Here is a 25,739-nt window from a genome sequence, read left to right on the forward strand (position 1 = left end):
TCCCCTAAAAAGAACTTTTAAAGTCAATAATGAGAGATAAGTAACTCAGTTTAAATTTGGGCAAATAGTTCAGCAAACATCACAAAAATGAAGTAAGCCAACACAGCAAACATCACAGAAATGAAGTAAGCCAACACAGCACATGAAAAGAGGTTCAAAATCACTAGTCACCAGGAGAATGCAATTTAAAAACACAATGAGAGAAAAAAATAAATAAAAATAAATAAATAAATAAATAAAAATACAATGAGGTACCATTCTACCTTCATCAGAATAACTAAAAGTAAAAAGCTGACAACACCAAATGTAGATGAGATTGTAGAAACAACTGTAACTCTCATACATTGTGGGTGGAAATTTAAAACTGTATTACTTTGGCAGTTTCTTATAAAATTAAACATATACCTATGCTCTGACCCAGCAATTTCATTCCTAGATATTACCCAATAAAAATGAAAGCCTCGGTCCCCAAAGAGACTAATACAAGAATGCTCATTGCAGCCTTAGTCATAATAGTCCCAACTTGGGAAAAAAGTCCATCAACAGGCGAATAAATTGTGAAATTATGGTACACAATAAAATATTACTCAGCAATTTTAAAAAGAAAGACTAATAAGTAAAATATCATGCAAAATCTCAAAAATAGCATATGAAAGAAAGAAGCCAGACAAAGAGTATATACTGTATGATTCCATTCACACAGTATGTGCCATGTGAATTTAAGAGTGGGCAAAACAAATTCATGCTAATAAAAGCAAGAAGAGTGTTTTGCATCAAAAACAACAAACTACTTAGGAATAAATTTAATCAAGATCTGTGCACTGAAATTAACTCAAAATGGATTAAAGTCTTAAATGTGAGGCTGAAACCAGAAAACTACCAGGAGAAAACACAGGGAAAAAGCTTCTGGACATTGGTCTTGGCAATGATTTTTTGGGGGTATGACATCAAAAGTATAAGCAGCAAAGGCAAAAATAAACAAGTGAGACTATGTCACACTAAAAAGCTTCTGCACACCAAAGGAAACATCAGCCAAATTAAAATGCACCATATGGAATAGGAGAAAATACTTGCAAACCATTTATTTGTTAAGGGGTTAATATCCAAAATATATAAGGAACTCATACAACTCAACAGCAAATAATAGTAGTAATCTAGTTTAGAAATGAGCAAAGGACCTAACAGACATTTTCCCCAAAAGGTTCATACAGAGAGTCAACACGAAAAGGTGCTCAACATCAGTAATCATCAGGGGAATGTAAATCAAACCACAATGATATATCACTTCAGACTTCTTAGGATGGTTATTATTTAAGAAAAGGAAACAGGGGTGACTGAGTGGCTCAGCTGGTTAAGGGTCCAACTGTAGATTTTGGCTCAGGTTGTGATCTCAGGGTCCTGGGATCAAGCCTGGCATCAGGCTCCATGCTCAGCAGGGAATCTGCTTGTGGATTCTCTCTCACTCTGCCTCTCTCCCAGCACTCATTTTCTCTCTCTCTCTCTGTCTCTCTCTCCATCTCTCTCAGATAAATAAATAAATCTTTAAAAAAATTTAAAAACAAAACAAAAATCAAGAGATAACAAGTGTTGGTGAGAATATGGAAAAAAAAGGAACACTTGTGCACCATAGGTAGGAATATAAATTGTTACAGTCATTATGGAAAACAGTATGGAGATTCCGCAAAAAATTAAAAATAGAACTACCACTACTTCTGGGTATGTATCTGAAGGAAATGAAATCAATATCTTGAAGAGATATCTGCAACCGCATGTTCACTGCAGCATGATTCACAATAGCCAAGACACAAAAAATACGTAAGTATCCATCAATGGATTAATAGATAAAGTAACTGGTAGATATTCAATAGAATATTATTCAACCATAAAAAAGAAGGAAATCAAAAAAAAAAAAAAGAAGAAGGAAATCCTAACATCTGTGACAATATGACAAGATGAATCAGGAGGGCATTATGCTAAGCAAAATAAGCCAGACAGAAAAAGACAAATACTCGAGGATCTCACCTGTAAGTGGAATCTAAGAAAGTCACATTCATAGAAAGTGGAATGATGATTGCCTGATTGCCAGGGGCTGGGGATGGGAGAAATGGGGAGATGCTAGTCAAAGCGTACAAACTTTCAGTTGTAAGATGAGTAAGTTCTAGGGATCTAATATATAGCATGGTAATTATACTTAACAACACTGTATTGTATACTTGTAAAAATAATAAAGAGTGTTATCTTTTAGATACAAACTAAAATATTTACAGATGACATGAGGATGCCTTTGATTTGCTTCAAAATTATCAGGTGTTGGGAGTGAAGGCAGGCAAGTTTATAGATGAAATTAGACTGAGTTGGTAATTGTTGAAGCTCAGTGACAGGGACATGGAGCTTGACTATATCACACTTTTACTTTTTGTATATATTTGAAATTTCCCACAATAAAAAGTGTTCTTTATTAATCAATTCCCTAGATGAACAACTCAAGCCTGAAAAGTAGTAGAAATTTTCAGAGTTGGTGCTATTAGAACATATGAAAATACATAACAATCAGGTCAACATGCATGCTTTATCTAGTTCTGTTTTCTATCATCAATCAAAAATTTTTAAATCAATACTTTTTAAAAAGATATTCGTAGATCTTAGATATCAACCTAAAAGAATAGAGCAACACAGCAACACACCAAATGATCAACATGCTCTCAATGCCATTTGGAATCCATCATAATGAACTTATCTAAATCATTCTGGAACGCATTTTAGGACAGCCGTTGGAAACTATGCAAATAATGAGTTTCATATGCTTACTAACTACCAGGAAAAATAGTCATCCCTTGTAATTATCCCGAAAGTACGCCTTCAGGTCTACAGTTTGAGAATTCAGTTAAGTCTTCAAATTTCAAGAAATGCCCCATAGTCTTCACAAGGATGGATCATGCTGCATCTTATTATACATTTTGAAGAGATTGATCTTTTTAAGCCTATCTCATTAAGAAAATTGTTTCATTCCCTTAAACAATTAAAAGATACTGCATTTCTTTTTTAAAACATGTAGAGCTAACATTCTCGGCTAATGTGAGGAGACTCAATACTTCTAAGAAAGTCACCAAAATGGTCAGAGTAAAATACTCTGGATGCACATGTGTCATGATTTTGAATCATGGTGGTAGCCCGAATATTTTGCAAGGCACAATAACCCTGAGCTCAATAAATATTATTGGCCACAATAGAAGAAGCTCCTGGGTACAGCCCAAAATAATCAGAGAATTTAAAAATTCCACAAATTGAAGGGAATTTAGAGCTCATACAGTCCAACCAACATATTGTACACATGAGAAACTGAAGCGTGCAGCAGTGGCCTGATTCATTCAAAGTCACACAGATACCAGGACAGAACTATAACCAGAACTCAAGTCTCCTGACTCTAAACCAGCACCTCCATCATCAGTGTTATCAAGCAAGGCACCAGAGATAGAGCACCACAGATATTGGCCTCTTCTTTCAAAGACTAATATAACTTCTCTAACATAAGATTCCCAAGATGTTATCTGCATATCGGGAGGAAGAAAAAACAGAATGTGAAAGTTTATCCTAGCAAACACATTTTTAATCGTCAGGAAAATAGGATCAAAGGGAGAATATCGGATATCAGATTATTAAAGCCAGCTCTTGCTGCTATAAAAAAAAAAAGGAAGAAGAAAAGAAAAATTATAAATTGACATAAAGCCAGAAAAAAGGGCTTAGCCTTGTTAGGTCCACTGCTCAGAAAGCCCATCCATCATCATTTAAGAACCTGCTATGTTATTTTAAGAGCTGAGACATGGAACTTAAAGAGGAAAAGTCCTAATTAGAGACTCTATTCTCAAAGAACTGAAATGTCAAAAATCCTCTCTCAAATCTCACTGTCATCTGATTCAAGGACCCTCCCTCATTCCCAGGGCATAATGAATGCATTAAGGAGGTTGGCAGTCAGCTCACATTCTTCCTCTCCACCCACATTATTGCATTCATACTGGGCCATTTCAACGTCCCTGTGCATTATTCATTCATTTAACACTATAGCCTCTTGGTTCCCTGATTGCCATTATTTGACAAATTTCATCTCCACTCAGTTTCAACTCACTTTCATGCACACACCCTAAACCAATGCTTCTCGGACTTTAATGTGCATACAGGTCACCTAGGAACCTCATCCAAATGCAGGTTCTGACTCAGTAGATCCAAGGAATGAGGCACTAAGATGCCTCATTTCTACAGTCTCCCAGTTGATCCCAATGCCACTGCTCCAGAGACTACACTTTGAGTAGCAAGACCCTAGACCTTGTTATCACCTGGAGCTGCTCTACTTTCAAAATCCTTGACAATCTTTTTTTGACTAGTCTCCTACTTCCTACTTCCTTCTGCACATAGAACAAGTTCCTTGAATTTAAACTTCCATCCTCCTTGACTCCCCTCTATGCTTTGTCCAGCCAAGCACCGAAATTGAGCAGTTCCCAATAAAAGGACGAGGCGGGAAGACACCATGTTATTCAGGCAGAGGTACTGGTGGGAAATTGGAAGCAGGGGCCTGTCACTCAAGAGAGAGGTTGCAATTGGTGATATAAATTTAGGTGCTATCCACATAGAGATGAACATCCTGCCCAGACAAGTGGATGTGCTGCCCAGAAATTGTGTTTAGAGAGAAAAGGGCCAAGGGAAGAACCCTGGGAAACACCAATATTTGTGGAGCAAGTGGGAAAGAGGATTCATGAAAGGACACTAGGAAGGACTGCTGCGTAGGCAGAGAACTTGGAGATGGCGGCATCTTGGCAGCCAAGGGAAGGGCAAATTTCACCACAGAAAGAGACCTTTCCAAACTACTCCTCTGTGAAATCCGTCCGGTCAAGCCAGGTTATTTTGCTCACTATTCCCTAAATGTGTCTAATGGCATTCCTACTTCTAAGCCTGGATTCACTTAGCCTCACTTACGAGGCTCATCTGTACCTATCTCTTCTTCCCTGTACTTCCATAGCCATCCACACAGATGCTGAATCATCCTCACAGGACCTGGCACAATGCCTTGACCAAAGGAAGGACATGGTAAAGGCTGGATGGTATGCATACAGATTCACACAATAACCATCTTCAGGCTCAACTATATGCACGGTGATACTCTGGTTCAAGTGCGCCGCAAGAATACATGTGCACCGAGAGAGTGCATAGACTATATCTGAAATCTGTTCTCCCCAAGAAATTCTTGGATGGAGGTTTAACATAATATGTGTCACTGCTGTGTATAGAAAAGGAAAAGTGTCCTTAAATTGAAATGCATTTGTATGCCAACACTGGGCAAACTGGGGCACCAATCTGACATGAGGCCATTTGCTAATAGAAAAATTAAATCTTCAAGATCTTTAGTCTAGGATAGAAACACAGCTATCTGAGTTCAGTGAATTAGTGATTATCTTACCTAGAGATAACAGGAAAGGGAAAGAATAAAGGAAGTAATTAATAAAGATCCCCAAATTCAGACCAATTATCAAATTATTATATGGAAAAAAATTCCTCCGTTCACCTCCTCCCTACCTCTGATCACAGCCTGTGGGAGCAAGATTTTTAGAACTTTATAAATGAAGCAAGTTCACTCCAGGGGGAGAAAAAAATCAGAAGACAAATACTAATCCAAAATAATTTCCTACAGCTTGAGTTACTTTCAGATTTCACAACTGGGAAGAGGATTGAGTCCCCAGCAATACATTATCCTAGTTCCTCTCTTTTAACAATTGGCTGGACCCCAGAAAGGATGTCATTTAAAACTGCTACTGCACACTGCTCACAGGGCTATGGGATGTTCTGCTCTCAGCTGCCGGGCTATTTTCTTTGGACACTATCACTCAAGGCGCTTAAGCTTATAAAACCCCTTTACAATCATTTTTCATAACTTCCAAGAGCAACTCAGTGTGGTTTTCTCCATTTCGCAGATTAAAGTCTCTGGCACACAAGGTGGCATGCTCCGAGGTCATCAATTGTTTTAATGCCCATTAATTAATATTTATTGAACCACTACCTTGGGCTCCTCCACCACATCCACCCACCCGGATAAGCAGCATCAATGGCCAGGCCTTATGAACCACACTCTGCCCTCGGACTTCAAAAACCTGTGGCTGCTGTCAGCATCAAACACCAGAATCCGGGGCTAGTGCAGCGGCCCATGAAGCTGCCCGGGGCCTGGGCGCCGCCCTCCTCCCTTCTCCCAAGCTCGAAGGCTGAACACACAGGCATTCTCTTCTGGCTCCTGTCACATTATGTCAACTGCAGAGGCCTTTTGCTGCTGTTCTATCCGTGAAATGCAAGGCTTCATGTAAGGGAGTTGAAGTTCTGAAAGTGCCATGCTGCTCCAGCTGGAGGGTGGTGGGGGGTGATGTGACCAAAGCAACATTTCCTGAGCAGAGCTCTCATTGAAAGAATGAATCCTGGCTTACAGGTGACTCTTTCACCTCCTCCTCCTGACAGCAAAATATCACCTTTAGGTTCATTTACTGTAAGTCTTCCTTTTCTAGGTTCTTCCTGTAAGTGCGACATCCTGGTAATGTTAATCTACTGAACCCCAAAATCTTTGTGTAAATGAATTCCTCACCATATGGGAAAAGAGGGATGCTGAGACTCTGAGCCCCCAGGAGCATCAGGGGAGGAAAAACAAAAAATCAGACATTTCATCCTCTCCAATTTTGTTGTCTGTTCCTTCACTTGCACTAACGGATATAATTGTTAGAGCTGATGCATGTTCTTTTTGCAAGCTGAACTGGTAACGTAGCCACAGTCCATATTTTAAGTGATCTGACTATTCTGAAAAGAACTTAAATTGTATTTTCGTTGTAAAGAATTTGGACAAATGTGCTAAAATATCCTCTACTCTATGCAGTGACAATACAAATAAAAAAAAAAAAGTAAAACAGCTTAGGCTTCCAATTGTGAAACATATTTCCCCACTGCATTGCTATTTTAGTCATGCGTATTTGAGTATATTGTCGCGGCTATTGCAAAATATCTTTCTAACTGAAATTACATCACTGTACATAATGGAAATTAAAAAACAAAGATTGTCTTTCAAAAGGTCAAAATGAAACCTACTGTTTGGAAAAAATCCTTTTTCACAGGTACTGTGGTCTTCCTTAAACATTTTCAGATCGCACCTGTTCAATAGTATTTTTGCAATTAATAAATCCACACCTGCCAAAATGTGAAAAATCACAAGCATATGGATAATTACTTACAAGCAAACAGAAAGCACTTGAAATAGGAGATTCCCAAGTTTTTAAAATATTCTAATTTAGCACAACTAAAGCTATTTAAAAACCATAGGAATAAAAAATTTCAGAACAATTTTCCTATTTCAAGAAAAGGAAACTATTTTTTAGATTTCAGGGCATCTTTATTTAAATGTGTTTTGAAAGCCAACTGGTATTTCTTTAGCTAGCAAAAAGAATGGCTTTTAATAAGCCCTTCCTTTTGCAGTGCCACTGTCTGCCTGATTACGTTTTCCTAATAAAACTAATCTTATTAATATGTTGGCATGTGAACTCATTATTTTTCTGTTGTTAAAAGCCAACTTGTGGTTCGCTTTTACTCTTTCAAATACAATTAGCAAAGCTCTCCAGTGCCTGAAAGGGCCCTTTCATTTGGACAAATTATTCCCTGGCTGGCTTTAAAGAAAGGGGGTGAGGACAAAAAGGGGAGATGGCCGGGCAAAAGGGGGAGGGTCTCCTCTATTCTGATGCATCCTTGGCAGACACAAAAGCTCGCCTGTGCACAATCCCACCAGAAGTGGGGCAAACACGGCTTGCATCCATCAGCTGCATTTTTTTCTTTTACTGAAGGGCGAACTTTTAAAAATCTCGGTAAAAGTATACAGAGTCCATTAAATGATATTATGTTAAGACAAGAGGGAGTGAAGTGCCTGGCCAAGATTTTATTGATGACCTGATAACTTTTCAACTGATGTCACCTCCCACTCTGTTCCTGTGCAAAACCAGTGTCAAAATACAAGCTGGTTTAGACAGCTTTACTGCTAGGCCATCCCCTCATTGAAGGAAATGAGAGTGTTGTTTTTCAACATTTTGGACTTTCCAAAATGTAATGTGTGGCCTATCTAAACAATGATTTATTAAACCTGTCTCTGTTCAAATACCTTGGCTAGATAAATCGGCTGCTCCCCAGGCTCCCATTTCATTTTTGAGTGTCAGAGGGAAACGTGGGAGAGAGTCAGTGCCCAGATACACATCCCACCTCCCTAACAATACTGCTGTGCATCAAACACTGCCGGAATATTTGTTTAATTAGTTAAATTTTCAACTTTTAAATAAGGAGAAAAAACAAGCTATGGGTGGCCCGCTAACCTCAAACGAGCAAATATTCAAGGTTATAAAATCACCCCCTGCTCAGAATACCTGGTTAGAAATGAAAACAGCATTTACCAAATTCTACCCCAAGTCAAGAACAGAGGTGGCATTAAGAAGCTTGAAACTGAATTTGAAAGCCAAAGCACTAAGGATGCAGCATTATTTCATTAAAAAATGGACTCTATACATCCTTTATAACTAGAACACCCTTTCTTAAAAACAAAAAGCCATTTCTGAGGTTAACTGGAGAAATACTAAAAAACAGTTCTGGTCCATTCTTAAAAACTAGGCTCTAATTTTGCGCTTGCAAAAGTACACTTGCAGCTGTATCTTTGCTAGTGCAAATTGAACACAAAACACTGCAATTACTTACGTATGCAGAGAGGAGTTCTGTGAATACAAACACGTGCCATAGAATGGCAACCACTTCAAACCTAAAGAAAAGTTGGTCTCTTGTTTTTAAAAACTACAGTAATAAAAATTTCCAAGAGACTTTTCTGAGGTATTGTCGCAAGCAGCAGCATAGTGCATTGTAATAAAAGTCTCCTAAAAGGGGATTGTTTGGAAGGGGTGTGTGTGTGATGATTGTTACACTGTGATTTTTCAGTAAGGGATAGGTACCTTCCAACCCAGATACAGACAATGAAAGGCAGCCTCTAAATTAAGACTAAAGTCAGAAAAACACTTTCAATACATATTAACAGAAACCCGGGGATGGGAAAGCTCCTTGACGCGGTAGCCCGAATCTCTGGTTTTACAATAGAGGAAGCCTCAAGAGGTAAAGGGACCTGGCCAACGGCTGTCTCTGCCCAAGGCCACTGCCCTAGTCCATGGTCAGGAAATCTGCCTTCTCTCCTACAGCTCTTTCCCAGCTGGATTGCATTTGGCTCTAGAATAATGCTGTCTGCAATACTGGAGATTACCAGGGGTTGGATCACATTCAGAGGAGACAGTCCCTGCTTTGGAAGGTAACTGAGCCCCACAATGGGGACATCTTAACATGTTTAATGTCTTTAAATGCTTTTTAACTTGTTTTTCAGAGTATTTTGTTTTACAATAAGAGAGTCCTAACAGATTCTAGAAAGAAAGGGTTTTAAACCCTTGCCACTGCATTGTAATAAATTACAAATAACCTACCAGGATGCAAACAGCCCCCGTTATTGTCATTTAAATATCCCATCTTTTAACCTTAAAAGTCCACTTGGCTTTTAAAACATCTACTTTAAAACCTAAACGTCTACTCTGACTGGCCAAAGGATCCCTAGTTGATGTTCCTGTATATGTACAAAAGAATCATTTTCAAGTGAAGCTGGTATATAAGTTATATTAGAGGAGTTTAGCCCTAGACATAAAGTAAAAAAAAAAAAAAAAAAAAAATTCATACACCAGTATAATAAACCTGTAAAAGAACAACCCTTTCCTTAGTATTACTGTTGATGTGTGTTGTTTGTGTATAGTTGTTTTTAAAGAATCATAGAAGGCAAGCATGTCTGTGAGGGTGAGAAAGTGAGCACTAAGCTATTAAGTCAAGAAAAAGTAGCCACTAGAAGGGAAACTAGAACCAAACAGGAATTTCTAAAGGAGCTACAGCATTGGGGACCAAAAGAAACATGATAGATCCCTCTCTCAAACACACACAACTCTCTTCCTTGCTTTAAATATAGCAAGATTACTCACCCACACCTGTCACTACCAAAAACAAACAAACAAACACACAAAACAGGATGGCATTGCCATCTTTGAACATTTGCGTAGTCCTGAGATTCAACAATCCAAGGAGACTTCTGGAAAAACACAAAGTCCCTCCAAAATCCCTACCAAAAAAAAAAAAAAAAACATTACAAGAATTTTTTAAGGTGCAAACTTCTAAGTGGAAAGAGTGCAGGAAGGAAAGAGTAGATGAGAAACATCAACAAAATTTTGAAAGCTAGAAAGGGGTGACTAACACAACAGACCCAAAAAACTAAAGCTAGAGTGTGCACAGGAACAGAGCAGGGAGCTCCACTAGAAAACAAAGAATTCTTGTAAAGAGATTCTAGAATTGGAGACACTAGTTATCTCTGGAGGCAGGGATGCCATACAGCTGAAAATGGCAGGATTAGGTGAAAGTCTGTACAGATCACCTCAAGTCAGATGAACCCATCCCTCCCCCAGCCACCGCCAAACCTTACCCAGAGAAGAAATTATCCCTTTCTATCCAGGCAGAAAACAGGTTTATCGGCTGAAAGTGTTGATACACAAAAAATATCTGAACAGGAAGATATCAGACACAGCTGGAGTCCCAGTGACCATAAAACTGAAAGTGAGGTTTAAGTGAAAATTCTACAATCCTAGAGGTGAGGCTTCCCCACCATGGTCTCCCAGAATGTACAGAAGCCTTATGACTCTCAGGAAGGGATTTGGAGGAGAATTCTTTAGCTAACTCGATAAGCCTAAGAGAAACAACCTCCAGCTAATCATATTTGGGATAACCCTTTGAAAAAGCTAGCTCAATATCTTATCACCTTACAATAATATCTACCTCTAAACAAGTTCTCATGCACACAGAGCTTCTAGATAGCCTCTTTCATGGATCACCCTTAAATGTAAATAGCTAAGGATTACCAATAGTTTAAGAAAACCTTGTAATATGAAAGAGAAAGAAATCAAAAGTAATATTTTTAAAGGAATTTGAAATAAGTAATGAAGAAAGTAAAAGAAAACTTACAAAAAACAACTTGTTTCAACAAAAGATACCAGAATTACAAAAATCACCTGTTTTATGTTCCCTTAGAAAATATTCTACTTACTAAATGATGACAGTCTACCAATTATAAATGGATAAGTTAAAATGTGAAACTTCAGATAAGTTAAAATGTGAAATAAGTGTACTCTAGAACTGATGAAAGGGTATATACAGAAAGATAAGATATTAAATCCAGGAAACAATAGAAGAGTACTATTTTTTAGAAAGAGAGGTACTCAGATAATAAGAGAGAGCTCTTGGAAATTATAACTATGATAGCAAAATTTAAAAATTCAATGGGAAGTTTGGAAAATAAAGTTGAGGCAATCTCTCAGAAAGGAAAAGAAAAAGGCAGAGTTGAAAATGACAGAAAAAATTGGAGAATCAACTGAAAAGAGCTGACATCCAACTTTAAAATTCTGGAAAGAGCAAAGTGACGAGCACAAAGATTTTATAAGACCCACACCAAGACACATCATTGTGAAACAGCAGAGCACCAGTGAGCCAATTGTCTGCCTGTGGCCTCCAATTCATTTCCCCTCCCTACATCTGCTTTGCTCTGCTCTGTATCATAGGAGGATAATTCTTCCAGGCTGCATAGCCCTGTCAGCTGACTTCTGGTTGGTTCAGCCAACAGGAAGCACTGGTGGAAAAGTCAGGAAGAAGGGAAAAGCCAGGATATTTCTTCCTCTCTCCCATCTCGCCTTAGGTAGCAACCATCTCTGGCAAAGGATGTATTTCTTCCATGCTTCTAGCTCCTGTGACCAGCCCTAACTCTTTGGCCCCTCTTTGGTATAACTATTTCTCTCCTGGTCTTGCTAGCTCTGGAAGTAGTAATAGCTCTTGCTGTTGCAGTTTCTGGTTTGCCTTACTATTCCACTTGGCATTTCAGCTTTTCCTACACCTTAAATTTAGCTTCTCCTATTAAACTCCTTCTGTTGAATTACCTAGTTTTTCTTGACCAGACCCTGATTAAACAATCGACAACAACTAAAGGCTTCTAGAGGTAGAGGGAGGAAAAAGTGACATGAAAAGGATAAATAATCAGAATGGTAACACCAAAAGCTGCAAAACAATAGAGCAATGATATCAAAATTTGAGGGAAAATTAATCTTCAAACCAAAATTTTATACCCAGCTAAATAATCGATTATATAAAACAATAAAACAAAATGTTTTCTGATATTCAAAGTCTCAAAAGATTTCCACTCATACCACCTTCTCCCTCAAAACTAGAATAAAATTCAACTAAGAAGATTTGACATCCAAGAAAAAGGAGAACAAATACAGGAAAAAACTGAAGGACATTTCCAGTTTGATAGTAAAGGAAGCAATTACTCTAAACTGGAGCAGAAAAACAAGGAACTGAAAAAGAAAAATCAATACCATCCTTATAGGTAATGAGAATGAAATAGTGAGAACTACATGGAAGCAAATAAAAAAACAAGAAAATTATTAACTTCAGAGGAAAAGGGCTATACAGGAAAGGAAATGTAATCATAAAATACCACATGTTTCTGCTACCTGGTTCAATATTATACAGTCATAATAATAACTCCGAATATGGGGGGGTAGCTTTTCTTCAATTTTTTTTTAAGAATGTACCTTTAACTAAAAACTATGTTATAAAATACTGGAAGAATGGAAGGATGGAAGGAAAATTAGTATTTGTAGAAAAAGTGTGTAAATTTCTTTCCATTTTAGAAAATAATGAGATATCAAATTTTTCATATCAAAGACAGCAGTATAAATAAGCTATTTTAAAAATATAGAGGGAAACAGCAGAAGAAGCCAATAAAAACATTAAGGATTATTGCCTCTAAGGGATGGGAGTCAGGAGTAGAGAAGAACAGGACACTGCTGTTTGTCCATAACTCTTACAGTACCATGAATTTATTTTTAATTCAGTCGGGTTCTTTTTTCATTTGTTGTATTCAATCTAGAAAGCCCTGTATTACTTTGGTTTCAACAACAACAACATCAGGGGAAGAAGGTGAGCTTCACCCAAAGGCAGAGCCAACTGTTCATGAGGCCAGCCAGTGAATGGGCCGCAGAAGTGCCAAACACAATAGGGAGAATGGGGCAAGGCCAAGAGTGGGATTTACACGACTGAAAAGTCAGACAGGCTGCCAGAGGGGAAAAGATGTCTCCAGCCCTGGCTCAGTCTAAATTGAGAAATAGTAGCAAGGACAAATTTAAGTCTACCTCTTAAAGTCATAATATGAAAACACTAGGAACTAGAAAGACTAGACTGACTCTCTAGTCCAAAATGAAGGAAGGAAGGAATGACCTAGTATCTCTTTCATCTCAGCAATAAACTAATGGTTTTAGAAATTAAAATTAGGAAATACTCAAACATTTAGGTGTTTCTTCATTTTCTTCCAGGGGAGTGATTTTTCAATGCAGTTGCACATGCACAATGTTATGCCCTACCCATGAGAATACACAGGGCTTCTGACAATAACTGGGCAAATGGAATGCTGACTAGCCATCGTCTAGTTCAATGACTCTTACTTTCTTGTGACACTTTTTTGTGACATTCTTCACCCCATTAAGAATCAGGTGAAGGGTCCTGGCCCCTCTCTCTAGAAACATACACCTACTCCCTAGTACTTCCTTCCTTTTCCTGCACCCTGCACGCTATTCCCTAGATCATCACCTAAAAATACTAGGACCATGGATATTTTCACATATACACCACACAGGGTCTGCTACAAGATAAACTGTCCACACCTCTGTGAGTACTGTCAGTGTACCAGAATGCTTTACGTTGTGGTGCATAATGTTTTATAACCATGTTAGCATAGAGATGCAGCTCTGGTGGGCTTCCAGAGCTCATGGCCATGGATATACCTGCTTCAGTATTTTTAGGGAAAGAGGACCTCACCCCAGGTAGGACCACTGCAGGGTCACAGATCAAGCTCACAACCATGATATCTGGAGAACTCAGTAAACAGCATCTCATGATCTAGAAAATAATGATTTACACTGCAGAAGAAAACAAGGAAAACAGGTTGCTGCAGATGAAGAGACAGACTACTAGCCAGATTTTGTCAAGCGTGTAAAAGAGTAAAGAGAAATTGATATCTTAAAAGAGCGTATTTGGGCAGGCAGGGTGCAGGAAAAGGAAGGAAGTACTTCAGCCTGTGTTGCCTGCCAGGCTCACTTGTAGGGCCTGAGACACTTAATCTTCAGGTCATGGGTTCACCTCCATGTTGGGCACGTTGTTAATAAAGGGGTCAGACTGATGTAGTGGAAAAAGAAAGTCATTGAAGCAGGAGTCAGGGGATGCAACTAATCTTGGCTTGGCTACCACACAGTGCATTCTAAAACCAAATGCCAGGGCTCTAGAATTGCAACCACTCACACGGCAAAGGCCAAACACCCATTAAGATACCCTTGAGTGAGATCCACTGCCCATGCGGCTCCACCAGAAAAGGCCAAGCAGGCACTTTCCAAACACTTGTCTGAGCCAAGGTGGGAGCCCCTCTGATACTTGGGGGCCTCTCCAGTGGAGTCTTACTTCTAACTTTAGGTTTCTGATGATTCTCAGAGAATCTTCAGAATCCCCATTATGAAAACCCATTACTATCCCCCAATACCATCTCCTACAGCGTAAGTGAAACTGACTCCTCATTTTGTGGACTGAACAAGGTCTAGGTACAGGGTTCCATCACCACCCAACATTGTTATATTGAGTGAAGCGTACTAGTTACGTCTGGAAAGGTCACCTCACCTGCCTGGGCCTCAGTGTCTACCTTTCCATCACTGTGATGAGAGTAGGTCGGATTTGATGTTCTCTGGTTTAATGATAACTAAAATCATAAGCATGACAATAAAAGTTTACATTTATTGGCTGCTTCCTTTGTACCAAGCACACAACAAAGGGAGGCAAGAATGAACAGAAATAGTTCCTCCTCTCACAGGGGTTACAGTCTGGTAGAAGAGGCCAGATTTAATTAGAAAAGCCCACACATAGCTAGAGGCTATGATGGAAAGGATCAGAGTGCCTTAAGATAGTGTGGAGTGTCAGGAAAGACATGTCCTGAGAAGGTGGTATCTGAGTTGAGATCTAAAGGGTAAATAGGAGTAATAGGGACCACAGACATGCAGAAGCATCATATACACTGGTATGGAGTATAAGAAACGAAAGTAAGAGAAATAATAGCTATTGTCCATTGAATATTTACTAAGCGCCTGGAATTGTGTTAAATATTATTTATATACAATTCTTTAGTTCTCTCAACAGCCTTGTCAGTTAAAAATTATTATCCTCATTTTATAGTCAGTAAACTAAGGCACAGAGTTTCAGAAATGTGCCCACGCTAAGAACAGTAAGAGGCAGAGGCAGGTCTACAAAACCCCAAGGCCACATATTTTAACCATCAAGCTGCACTGTCTCCAGTAATGGCCCCTGGGCTCTACTAAAACATGATGTATCAGAATGGAATAGGTCTCCATTAGCTTCACTAGTAAAAGGACAAATGTACTTTAAAAATATTTGTCAGTTAAGTGGCTGACTTGATTTTGGCCTAGATCATGATCTCAGGGTGCTGAGATTGAGCCCCAAGTCATGGGGCTCTGTGCTCAGCGGGGAATATGCTTGATATTCTCTCCCTCCCCTTCTCCCTCTGCCCCTCCCCCCACCTGCACGTGTTCTTTCTCTTTCCAAAATAAATAAATAAATATTTTAATATATATATTTTATATTTTTATGTTACCTGTAAGAATGGTGAAAACATCATCCTAAAGACATGTACTAAGAACTAGACCATTACAGTCCATGCAACAGATACAGCTCCAATGATAGCCCTGCCCTAAGCAGTCTGATTTTCTATCACGCCACACACATGCATCCACCAAACTACCCACCACAGATGAGGAAAACAGGAGTAGATATTTGACCCAGAGATGCTAATGTAGAGGTTTCCAATAAATAGCCTCTGAGATGATGCAGCTGAAGAAGCTGTACCCAGGCAAACATGCATAGGTTCAACCATAATCTTACTCCCCACAATTTGACTTGGGAAATAAAGAAGCTCAAAGTCTTGAAGTATACAGAGACCAGAGTTATGCCTGGAGTGCAGACATTGTTAACATAGAAAAATCTAGTAATGAAAATGATGTTTAAAAGATACAAACTTCCAGTTATATGATAAATAACTTCTGGAAATCTAATGTACAGTATGATAGCTATAGTTAATACTATATTGTATATTTGAAAGGTGCCAAGATAGTAGATTATAAAACTTCTCATCACAAGAAAAAAATGTTTTGTAACTATGCAAGGTGATGGAGGTTAACTAAACTTACTGTGGTAAGCACTGTGCCATATATACATATATAAAATATTAATTTATATGATACATGTCAATTTTATCTCTATAAAATTGGAAGAGAGAAAAATCTAGTAGTGCGACTTAGCACATTATAACAGAATTAAGAAAAAAATCATCTGATTATCTCATTAGATACAGAAAAGGCATTTAATGAATTTCAAACACCCCAATCTACATAGATGATAAAATTGCGTAGAACTTAATATGCACACTCTATGCGCGCACACACACACACACACACACACACAGGTCAATGCATTGTATCAGTATCAATATCTGTATTGTGATCATATACATAATTTTCCAAAATGTTACCGATGGGGAAAATTGGGCAATATATACAACCAATCTCTTTGTACTGCATCTTAAAACTGCAAGTATCTCAATTTTAAAAATTCAGTTTTAAAAAGAGAGGCCAAGAGGTAGAGATGGGGGGAAAAAGGGTGGGGTAAAGGAAAAGAAAATCAATTTTATGGAAACAAAATTGCATTAATCCATCAAAATTTGAAATCAAAATCTTTGAATTCAAAATTTTGAAATCAAAATTTGAAATCAAAATTACTATAGTAATTTCATTTAAAAAATCAGAGCCACTCAACTTCTCAATGTTTCAGTATAGACTGACAAAAGTTTAAAGTTTCAAATTTTTGCATTTTGAGACAATCAGAACCTTTTCAAGGCTGCTACCAACATGCTAAATATGATGAGTGCAGTACAACACATATGACATAGTGTCAGGGATATATTACAATTCACAGTGCCTATGATAAAAACCTGTGTCCAAAGTCTTTCCCTAAATTACACTATATAAACTTCAATACTTGTGCTATTTTTGTTTCAGTTATTCTAATAAAAGATGCAATTGTGCCAAAACAAAACAAAACTTCACCAACAAAGAATAGAAGGGAACTTCCATAATCTAACAAGGACTCTCCCCAAAATTCCACACTAAAACATTATGCTAAAATGATGATATGAATAGATATGAGATGTTATGTGTTCTTCATACTAAAGTTAAAAACAAGGCAAGGTTGCCCACTATCACTGCTTATATTTAATACTGTACTGGGATCCTAGCCAGTGCCATTAAAAGTTTTAATTTAATTAGTTATACTTAATTTAATGAAGTATACTTTTAATTAGGCATACCTAGGAAAAGAATTGAAAAGAAACAAAACTGCCACTAATCACAAGTCATGTGATTGTTTAGAAAATGAGTGGTAAACTTTAGAACTCATAAGGGAGTCCACCAAAGTTGCTGGATTTGAAATCAGTACCAGAGGCTGAAAAGCCCATGATGAGTGTCATGAACTGAAGTTCTAAATAAGTAGATAAGAAAACCCGTTAGTACAAAGAAGAGAAGAAAAGACCTTTACAAAAGAGCTGAGTCCTAGAATGAAGACCACCAAGCCTTGCTAGCTGTGTTAAGCATCTCCTGCTGCGTTAGATCAAGGTCTAGCACCTATGATTCCCAGCTACAGCAGCTCCCGGGTCTTTGACTCCCCTATCTCCCTCTTCCACAATACTCACCACAACCTCCTGTCTAAACTAACCCAATGAAAAAAAAAGAAAAAAATAAATAAATAAATAAACTAACCCAATGAACATCTGCAACTGGCGCTCAAAAGAGCCCAACCAGAACACACATAACATATGCTGGGGCACCTGGGTGGTTCAGTCAGTTAAGCATCTGACTCTTGATTTCAGCTCAGGTCATGATCTCAGGATTATGAGATCCAGCCCCTTGCCAGGCCTCTGTGCTGAGCAGGGAGTCTGCTTTAGAGTCTCTCTCTCTCCCTCCTCCTCCGTCTCTCCCGACCCCTGCTTGCTCTCAAGCGCTCTCTCTAAAAATAAATAAATCTTTAAAAAACACATAAAATATGAAGAGTAGACACATGTTCAAAATTGGCATAAATTCTTATAAGCTCTAATTTCTACCTAAAATTATAATTCTTATTTACTTATAAAGTCATTTTTAATGATCCCATCATCAGAGAGAAACAATATTGTAATCAACTACACCTAATCTCTAAAGCACTTGGCTTGGAAAATATTATGGATCTTTCCAGTAGGTACAGAGGAACATACTTCTTTTGTCCAAGAAACATGATTATGTGGAACAGCCTCTATTTTAATACTTGAACTTCAACAGCCTCAGGTAGGAGGCCAAACAAAAATGTTCAGTGCTTTTATGTTCTTTGCTATTCCTGAGGCAAAGGACTTGGATGATGACAATACTGTCACAGGTTTCCTCAAACTTGGGCTCTATTGCAGAAGCTCTACTTCTTTCATGATTCAGAACCCACTGTCCAATATGGTAGCCACTAGTCATATATGGCTACTGAGCATTTGAACAGAATTAGATATGTTGTAAGGCTAAAATACACACTGGATTTCAAAGACTTTACATAATAAAAAGAATTTATAATCTCCTCCATAGTTTTTACGTTGATTAAATGTTGAAAGAACATTATATATTTAAATTTATATTTAAATAAAATGTGTTATTCAAATTAATTAACTTCACCTGGTTATTTTAACTTTTTAAAAATGTAACTACTAGAAATTTTAAATTACATCTGTGGCATATATATATATATATATATATATACATATATATATAACAAATATATATATAACATATACATACAGACACACACACACTGGGCAGTACTGATTTAGAAAGTCAAAAGGTATTTTTTTTTAATTTTTTTATTTATTTATGATAGAGAGAGAGAGAGAGAGAGAGAGGCAGAGACACAGGCAGAGGGAGAAGCAGGCTCCATGTACCGGGAGCCCGACGCGGGACTCGATCCCGGGTCTCCAGGATCGCGCCCTGGGCCAAAGGCAGGCGCTGAACCACTGCGCCACCCAGGGATCTACAAAAGGTATTTTAAATGATATGTGTATTACATGTAACATTTAAGACATGAATAAATAGGCTTTTAAGACCCTTTATATATCTTTTGATAGCAAATTCTTATAAAGACAGGTGTAATATAACAATAGTATAAAAGAGGCATTTTTATTGAGCTCCAACTTTTTGATGGAGCTAACACAATGCTTCAGATAGAATTATCAGTAATCCTCCCTACAGGGAGGAGTAGTTTGGACCAGGGAGATTGTGTAATTTGCCCTAGATCACACAGCTAAGTGTTAGATTCAGGCTCTGAATGTAGGTCTGTCTGAGGCCAATGTCTGTAGCCAGTAATACTTCAAATAAAGAAATTGAGAGAGGTCCTGTTTGGAAGTGCCCAAGTGAAACTGGTCATACGAAAATGGCCATTATCCACTTCGGGCAAGAACTATCCAAAGTGATCTACCTATTGCTGAGAAGGTGTTCCTTTTCTGCTTTAGACACTGAGGAGTTAACAGTTTTGAAAATCAGCACACCAACCCAACCAGTCTGAGGAGTCCACTGCTCATCCTTCTCTGAGAAAAAATCTATAGGAGTAATGCAGAGTTTTGAGAAGCCACATAGCAAAGTGTGCCAGAGGCCTCAAAACAATGGTGTCAACCCTGGTATGGTCAGCTGTCTTTGGGGCCACCTCTTAGATGAGTTCCTTTGCTTGGTCCATAGTGTGTCCAAAGAATGTATCCGTAACAACAGCACTCATGGAGTGGGAAGATCTGGAATACCTGAGAAACATTACACTGCCATAAGAGAGAAAAGCAGACTCGCCAAAAAGATTGCCAGAAGGGACTTCTGAAATTCAAAACATCTCTGCCATCAAGCTTTGGAAAAATTAAGCATGCAAAACTTTGGCACTCCATCATCCATCTTGTCCCCAAACACGCTCACAGCCAAATAGGCGATGGAAGTCTACGGACATCTGCTCAGCATTACCACAAGTACCCACAAAGAGCAATTTTCCCTCCTGCAGCAGTTGAAAAAGTGGGGTGGGGGTGGCTGGGGGTGCGGGAACAGGCCAGAAAAAAAAAACACACAGAAAGCTCAGTGACATTCAGACACGAACCTAGGAAGTCTTGAATGGTTCAGAGTGGGACACTGTCACCTCTGATTTAATTAGAAGACTGTTTTCAGGATGCTGAAGGTCCAGGCCCATAATCAAGCACTTACATAATCCTCCTCATTGAGTCCTTGTTTCTCAACAGAACTTTTCACCTCCATGGAAAACTTCTCAAACTCAGGCTTCACTGTCCTCAGTAGAGTGATTGTTTGGAGGGACGAGTATGCTTGCTTAGCTTCAAAGTCATGTTTGTCTCCTCTCTTCCACGAGCCATCTCCTACAGAGAAATAAAAACATTTATAATTCCAAGGCAGTCACCATAAAGGAACCATTCTCCCTCTTCGACTGCAGTGTGTCACTGCATGGTACTTTTGGCAGCTGGGGCAAGTGGTATTGTCATCGTTTTGCACTTGGATATAACCTGACAATGCCAAGATCCTCAAAGGAGAAGGCCTTGTGAACACGTGTTCTTTTGAAATGTGAGAGAGAAAGAAAAGCACGCTAGAGTTAACTGCCTTATAATAACCACGTAACTGTCATTTTCAGCCTCTGAGAACTGCAGCACTGCAGAAATAATTAGAAAGTTTTTACTCCTTTCCATTCACATTTTTTTTTAAATACCTACAATCAACTGTGGAGGTCAACCGAGTTGTTACGCTGGTACAATAAACCTGATGTTATGTGGATGTGGAATGACAGGAATGCCACGTATGACAACGGATATGCACAAGTATGATAAAGTTGGCGCTAGTCATAGAAAAAAGTTTGAGATTATTGATATTTTTTGAAATATTTCTGGAATCTCTTCAGAATGAAAGTAACTTAGGTGAACATGAGGACTTATCTCTCTCTCTCCAGTGCTGGCAACGTCATATAAAAATTATTTATTGGGCCATATCCATCAGTGCATCGATGGTGATAAAATAAAAATTGCTAACATTCATTGAGCACTATTATAATAACAAAGCTCTATTTATTGAACACTGCATATGTATAAACTCATTTAATCTTCACAAGAGTCTATGTTGGCAAATTGAATTTAACTAAAATATTTTTTTATATATTTTTTTAAAAACTCTTCACAAGACTCTGTGGTTCAGGTACATCATCCCCTTTCACAGATGGGGAAATAGAGGCATTGAGAAACTGAGTGCCCCTTGCCTCACAGTGCTCCCGTTCACAAAAGCAAAGGCAAATGATGTGCATAAGATATATTACTCTTCTCTTTATGATTTCATTTTTGAGGGCACACGTGGCCTGTAGGACCCCAAAACGAAATGTTTGGCAATGAACTGTTGTTTCTATCAATCATCATTATGATCCCTACAGATCTCTGGAATCACCTCTAAGAATTCAACCTGCTGGAGTCCAACATCAGAGTCATTTGTGCGCACCGAGCCCTAGTCCACGGCCGGACACCTGGAGCCCAGCGGCCGAGTAGTGAGGATGCTTGGGCTCCAGGGCATCCCTCTCCTCTTCCAGACAGAGCTTGGTGAAGCACTCCTATCAGTGCTTAAATCAGACAAATATCAGTGAACTACGTATGCCCCGCAAGGTTCTGTGATGGGCACCACGGTAGGCATTACGAATGTCTGGAACAGCCTCCGCCAGCCTCAAAAAAGGGATTCAGAGCCACCATGTAAATAGCTGAAGTTATGACAGGGTAACAGCTAGGTCACTCTGGGCAGGAGGCGCCGAAGAGTACAAAGAAGCAAGCAGAGGGTGTAGGAAGAGGCAAGGGAAGGAAGGAGGAGGCAGCATCCCGGGTCCTAAATGTGTGAACAGGATTTTAATAGAAGGACAGAAAGACGTAAAGGGGTGGTTGGCAGAGCCATGGCACAGGCAAAGGTGCAAATGTATACGACACCCAGTAGGCAGCTGGGAGCCCCAGTCCACAGCTCGAGAAGGGGCAGAGGCAAAAGCTTGTGTGTGGTGTTGTCTAACGATAATCCTCATAATAGCAACCATTTACTAATTGTTTCTATGTGCCAGGGAGCTGTTAAAAGATAAATAAGACAGAGCTGAGGACAGAATTCATTAAAGACTAGATCCATTCTAAATTTCAGGCCACTAAACCAAACCTGACAAAGTCCTCCTCCGTATGAAACCTCCCAAACACCAAGGAGGCGACCGTATGCAGGGCAGGCAGCGGTGCCTGTAGTGACCTCACTGCAGGTCCTGCCCTGAGCCAGGGGACAGCCAGCTGGGTGCTCGAGACACGGACGTGGCCTTTGTTGAGGAGCCAAATCCATTCACTAGGAAGACCTCCCCCCCAATTCTAAGAATGTCCAGAACATCTTCATCCCAAGGAGGAACCCGTTTCTTTTAAGCATGCAATCAAAATTTATTGATTCTTTATCATTGATTTGAGATATCAAGACAACAGGAGTGAGCTCTGCAGGCCAAGAGGGTCAGAGTTTCTTAGCTCTGGGAAAGAGTACTCTCCAGGTGCCTAAGAAAGAAAATACTTAACCCTACAGGGGCAGAATTAGAAAACACATACAGAACTGGAAACAGCAAGTATCTCACTTACTGAAATAGGAAAACACTTTTTTTCTGAAAGAAAAAAAATACGATACAATACATCTGTCTACCGCAATCTAAAGGGTAATAACTTTGGAGTTTTGTCTCCTAGGAAAAAAAAAGGAAAACAGTAATGCTTAATAAATCTAATCCAAATTAAATACTTATCTGGTCACCACCATAATCAATCCCGTGACTGCCTGAGTTTGTGGGTGCCCCTTATTTTAACGTGTCAGTAACACTGCCCACACCCAGGCTGTTGAACACTGGAAAAGCAGAGTTGGCTTGGCATGATGCCCCATCAGTAGGGACAAATTTAATTCAGTAGACAACTGGGTGCCTCTGGAGATTTATGAGTGTAACAGAAGAATGACATGATCAGAATCACGCCTTGGGAAATAGCAGCAATGGATTCGCATGGGGAGACATGGAGGGTTCACAGCCACAGCCGTCCCGGCAAGAGGTTACGGGAGGCTATGCGAGGAAGTCACACTCCAAAAAGCCAAACGTGCTTTTCTGCATAGTTAGAACCACGAGCAAGTGTTCTTTTGCTCTTTCTTTCTTTTTTTTTTTTTTTTTGCATATGTGGGTGTGTGAATCTAGTGAATTTTCAATATTTACTGCTTTTAGAATCATAAGAAGAGGGAGAGCCCTTGAGAATGAAAGGAGAGGACAGTGTGAAGGAATCTCAAGACTCTACCACAGTGAGGGAGTGAGGGACACCAGGAAGGGAGGCACATCGCTGGTGACGCCAGAGAGGAAAGCAAAAGGGGTTGTAATTAGAGGAAAGAGCAGAGCCAGATGGAGGAGGAGGGAAGTGATGTGGAAATGGTAATGATTTCAGTTAGGGTCACGGTCAATCCAAGGTGACCAACTCCAGAATGCCCAAGTGACAACACCGGGCTGGAGCTGGAAATAGTGGTGTGAAGCCAGAAAGAGGAGTGAGTGCTAGAGAGAGAGCTGGATGTCATTTCCAGATGGCCTCGAGTTAGACCAGGGCCTGACTGCACTGGATAAGAAAGCGAAGGGGGAAGGGCCGGGCACAGACACTTTGGGGATGGTGTTCCTAGTGGGCAGGAGGAGTATGAGGAGACAGAGAGGAGCTGACACGGAACCAAAGAATGCTGGGCCGACCAGCACTAAGAAAACCTGGGTCTCCAGAAAGAAACTGGTGGAAACAATATGGAATGCTCTAGAGCTGTGCTGCCTAAGAGAGCAGCCACCAGCCACATGTGTGACTATTTAGATTTAAATTAACTAAAGTTAAGTACAATTTAGAATTCGGTTTCCCAGTCTCGCGTGCCACACGTTGGGTGCTCGGTAGCCACATGGGGCTGGTAGCCACCACCCTGGGCAGCACAGAACACAGTCAGCATCACAGAAAGGCCCATTGGACAGCACTGCTTTAGAGGCACGGAGAAGGCCGTCGGTGACCTTGATGATAACACTTGCAGAGTGGCGAGCACTAACGTCATATTCTTCCAGTGGTCCTGAGCACGAGATTAAGAAGAGGAAAAAGAAGTCTACTGAGTGAAAAGTAAGGAAGGTGACTCTTCGCAGTTGTTTCAGAAACGAGGAAAGTGAATTTGCTTTGTTTTGTATTAAACATCATGGAGCCCCAAACTTGTGTGTAGAGTAAGAGCACAGAATATTTGTGAAAGAGATAACCTGCTCGTCACCAAGCCCTGTACTCAGCAATCTCGTGGCCACGGAGCTGGCGCTGGCAAGGGGCACCCACACCGGGATAACTAGCCGAGACTACACAGAAGATGTCCAAGAAATGAATGCCTGAAGCTCACCTGGGCTGGCTGTGTAGCATTATGGCTCTTGACCTCGGCTCACCCCACCCTCTCCAAACATCCAGGTGTTACATGCTTGCCACGAACTAGGCTGGTCCAGTTGCTCCCAACAGTAATAACAGCACCACTTAGTGGGTGATGCCATTGTGAATGGCATTGGCTGTAGCATTTCATTCTTTAATCTTCTTAAAAACTCCATGAGGAAGATGTAAGTATAACTGCCACCATACAGATGAGGAAACTCAAGGAGATTGATGTGCCCTAAGTCCCTTAGATAATAAACAAAAGCAGGATTCAAATGCAAGCCAGACTCCAAACACTGCTGCCATGCCATCCCTGCTCCATATTCATCTCATCAGACTTTGAGGTGTCCCAAGCTTTAAAAATGAACATACGATGGGATGACAAAATGTTAAAAAAACAAAAGTAACACAGAAAGTAAGATCAGAAGAGGAAGTGTCTAAATGTGATTTAACAACTGTTACAGGGATCCCTGGGTGGCTCAGCGGTTTAGCGCCTGCCTTCAGCCCAGGGCGTGATTGCGGAGACTCGGGATCGAGTCCCACGTCGGGCTCCCTGCATGAAGCCTGCTTCTCCCTCTGCCTGTGTCTCTGCCTCTGTCTCTCATGAATAAATAAAATCTTTAAAAAAAAACCCGTTACAGTTCAAAGATTGTGTGAGAATTCTTTTTCTTTTCACATCATCCCAAACTGACTTTAATGTGCATATGTATTACTTTTATAGTAAAACATAATAAATCTAGCAAGTCAAATAATTGATGTGCATCCTCTAACTCTACTATACCTCCATGTTTACCTTAATTAGTGCCCTCTGAGTTATCAGGAAGTCAAGAAAGCTCTACAATAATCTTAACAGCCCTGGACAGGATCGCCCAAATAACTTGCCACCTAACTTACATCCAAAGACGATAATGCCAGTGAATAAGAATGCTGATAGGTGCTATTTAGAACTCTACAGGGCAATATAATATCATCTTCTCTCTAG

The 25,739-nt window shown here is 39.6% G+C and overlaps 1 protein-coding gene across 2 annotated transcripts in view; it reads right to left on the reverse strand.

Annotated features, from left to right (window-relative positions):
* The window catches only part of NPR3 (natriuretic peptide receptor 3), a 68,860-nt gene that overhangs the window by 26,623 nt on the left and 16,498 nt on the right, over nucleotides 1-25,739 (reverse strand). For both annotated transcript variants that reach the window (XM_038535397.1, XM_038535396.1), the window contains exon 3: nucleotides 20,523-20,689. In XM_038535397.1, coding sequence (XP_038391325.1) covers nucleotides 20,523-20,689 — 167 coding nt within the window. The remainder of the gene's footprint in view (nucleotides 1-20,522; nucleotides 20,690-25,739) is intronic.

The sequence above is a fragment of the Canis lupus genome, chromosome 4 (assembly GCF_011100685.1).
Source record: "Canis lupus familiaris isolate Mischka breed German Shepherd chromosome 4, alternate assembly UU_Cfam_GSD_1.0, whole genome shotgun sequence".
Lineage (NCBI taxonomy): Eukaryota > Metazoa > Chordata > Mammalia > Carnivora > Canidae > Canis > Canis lupus.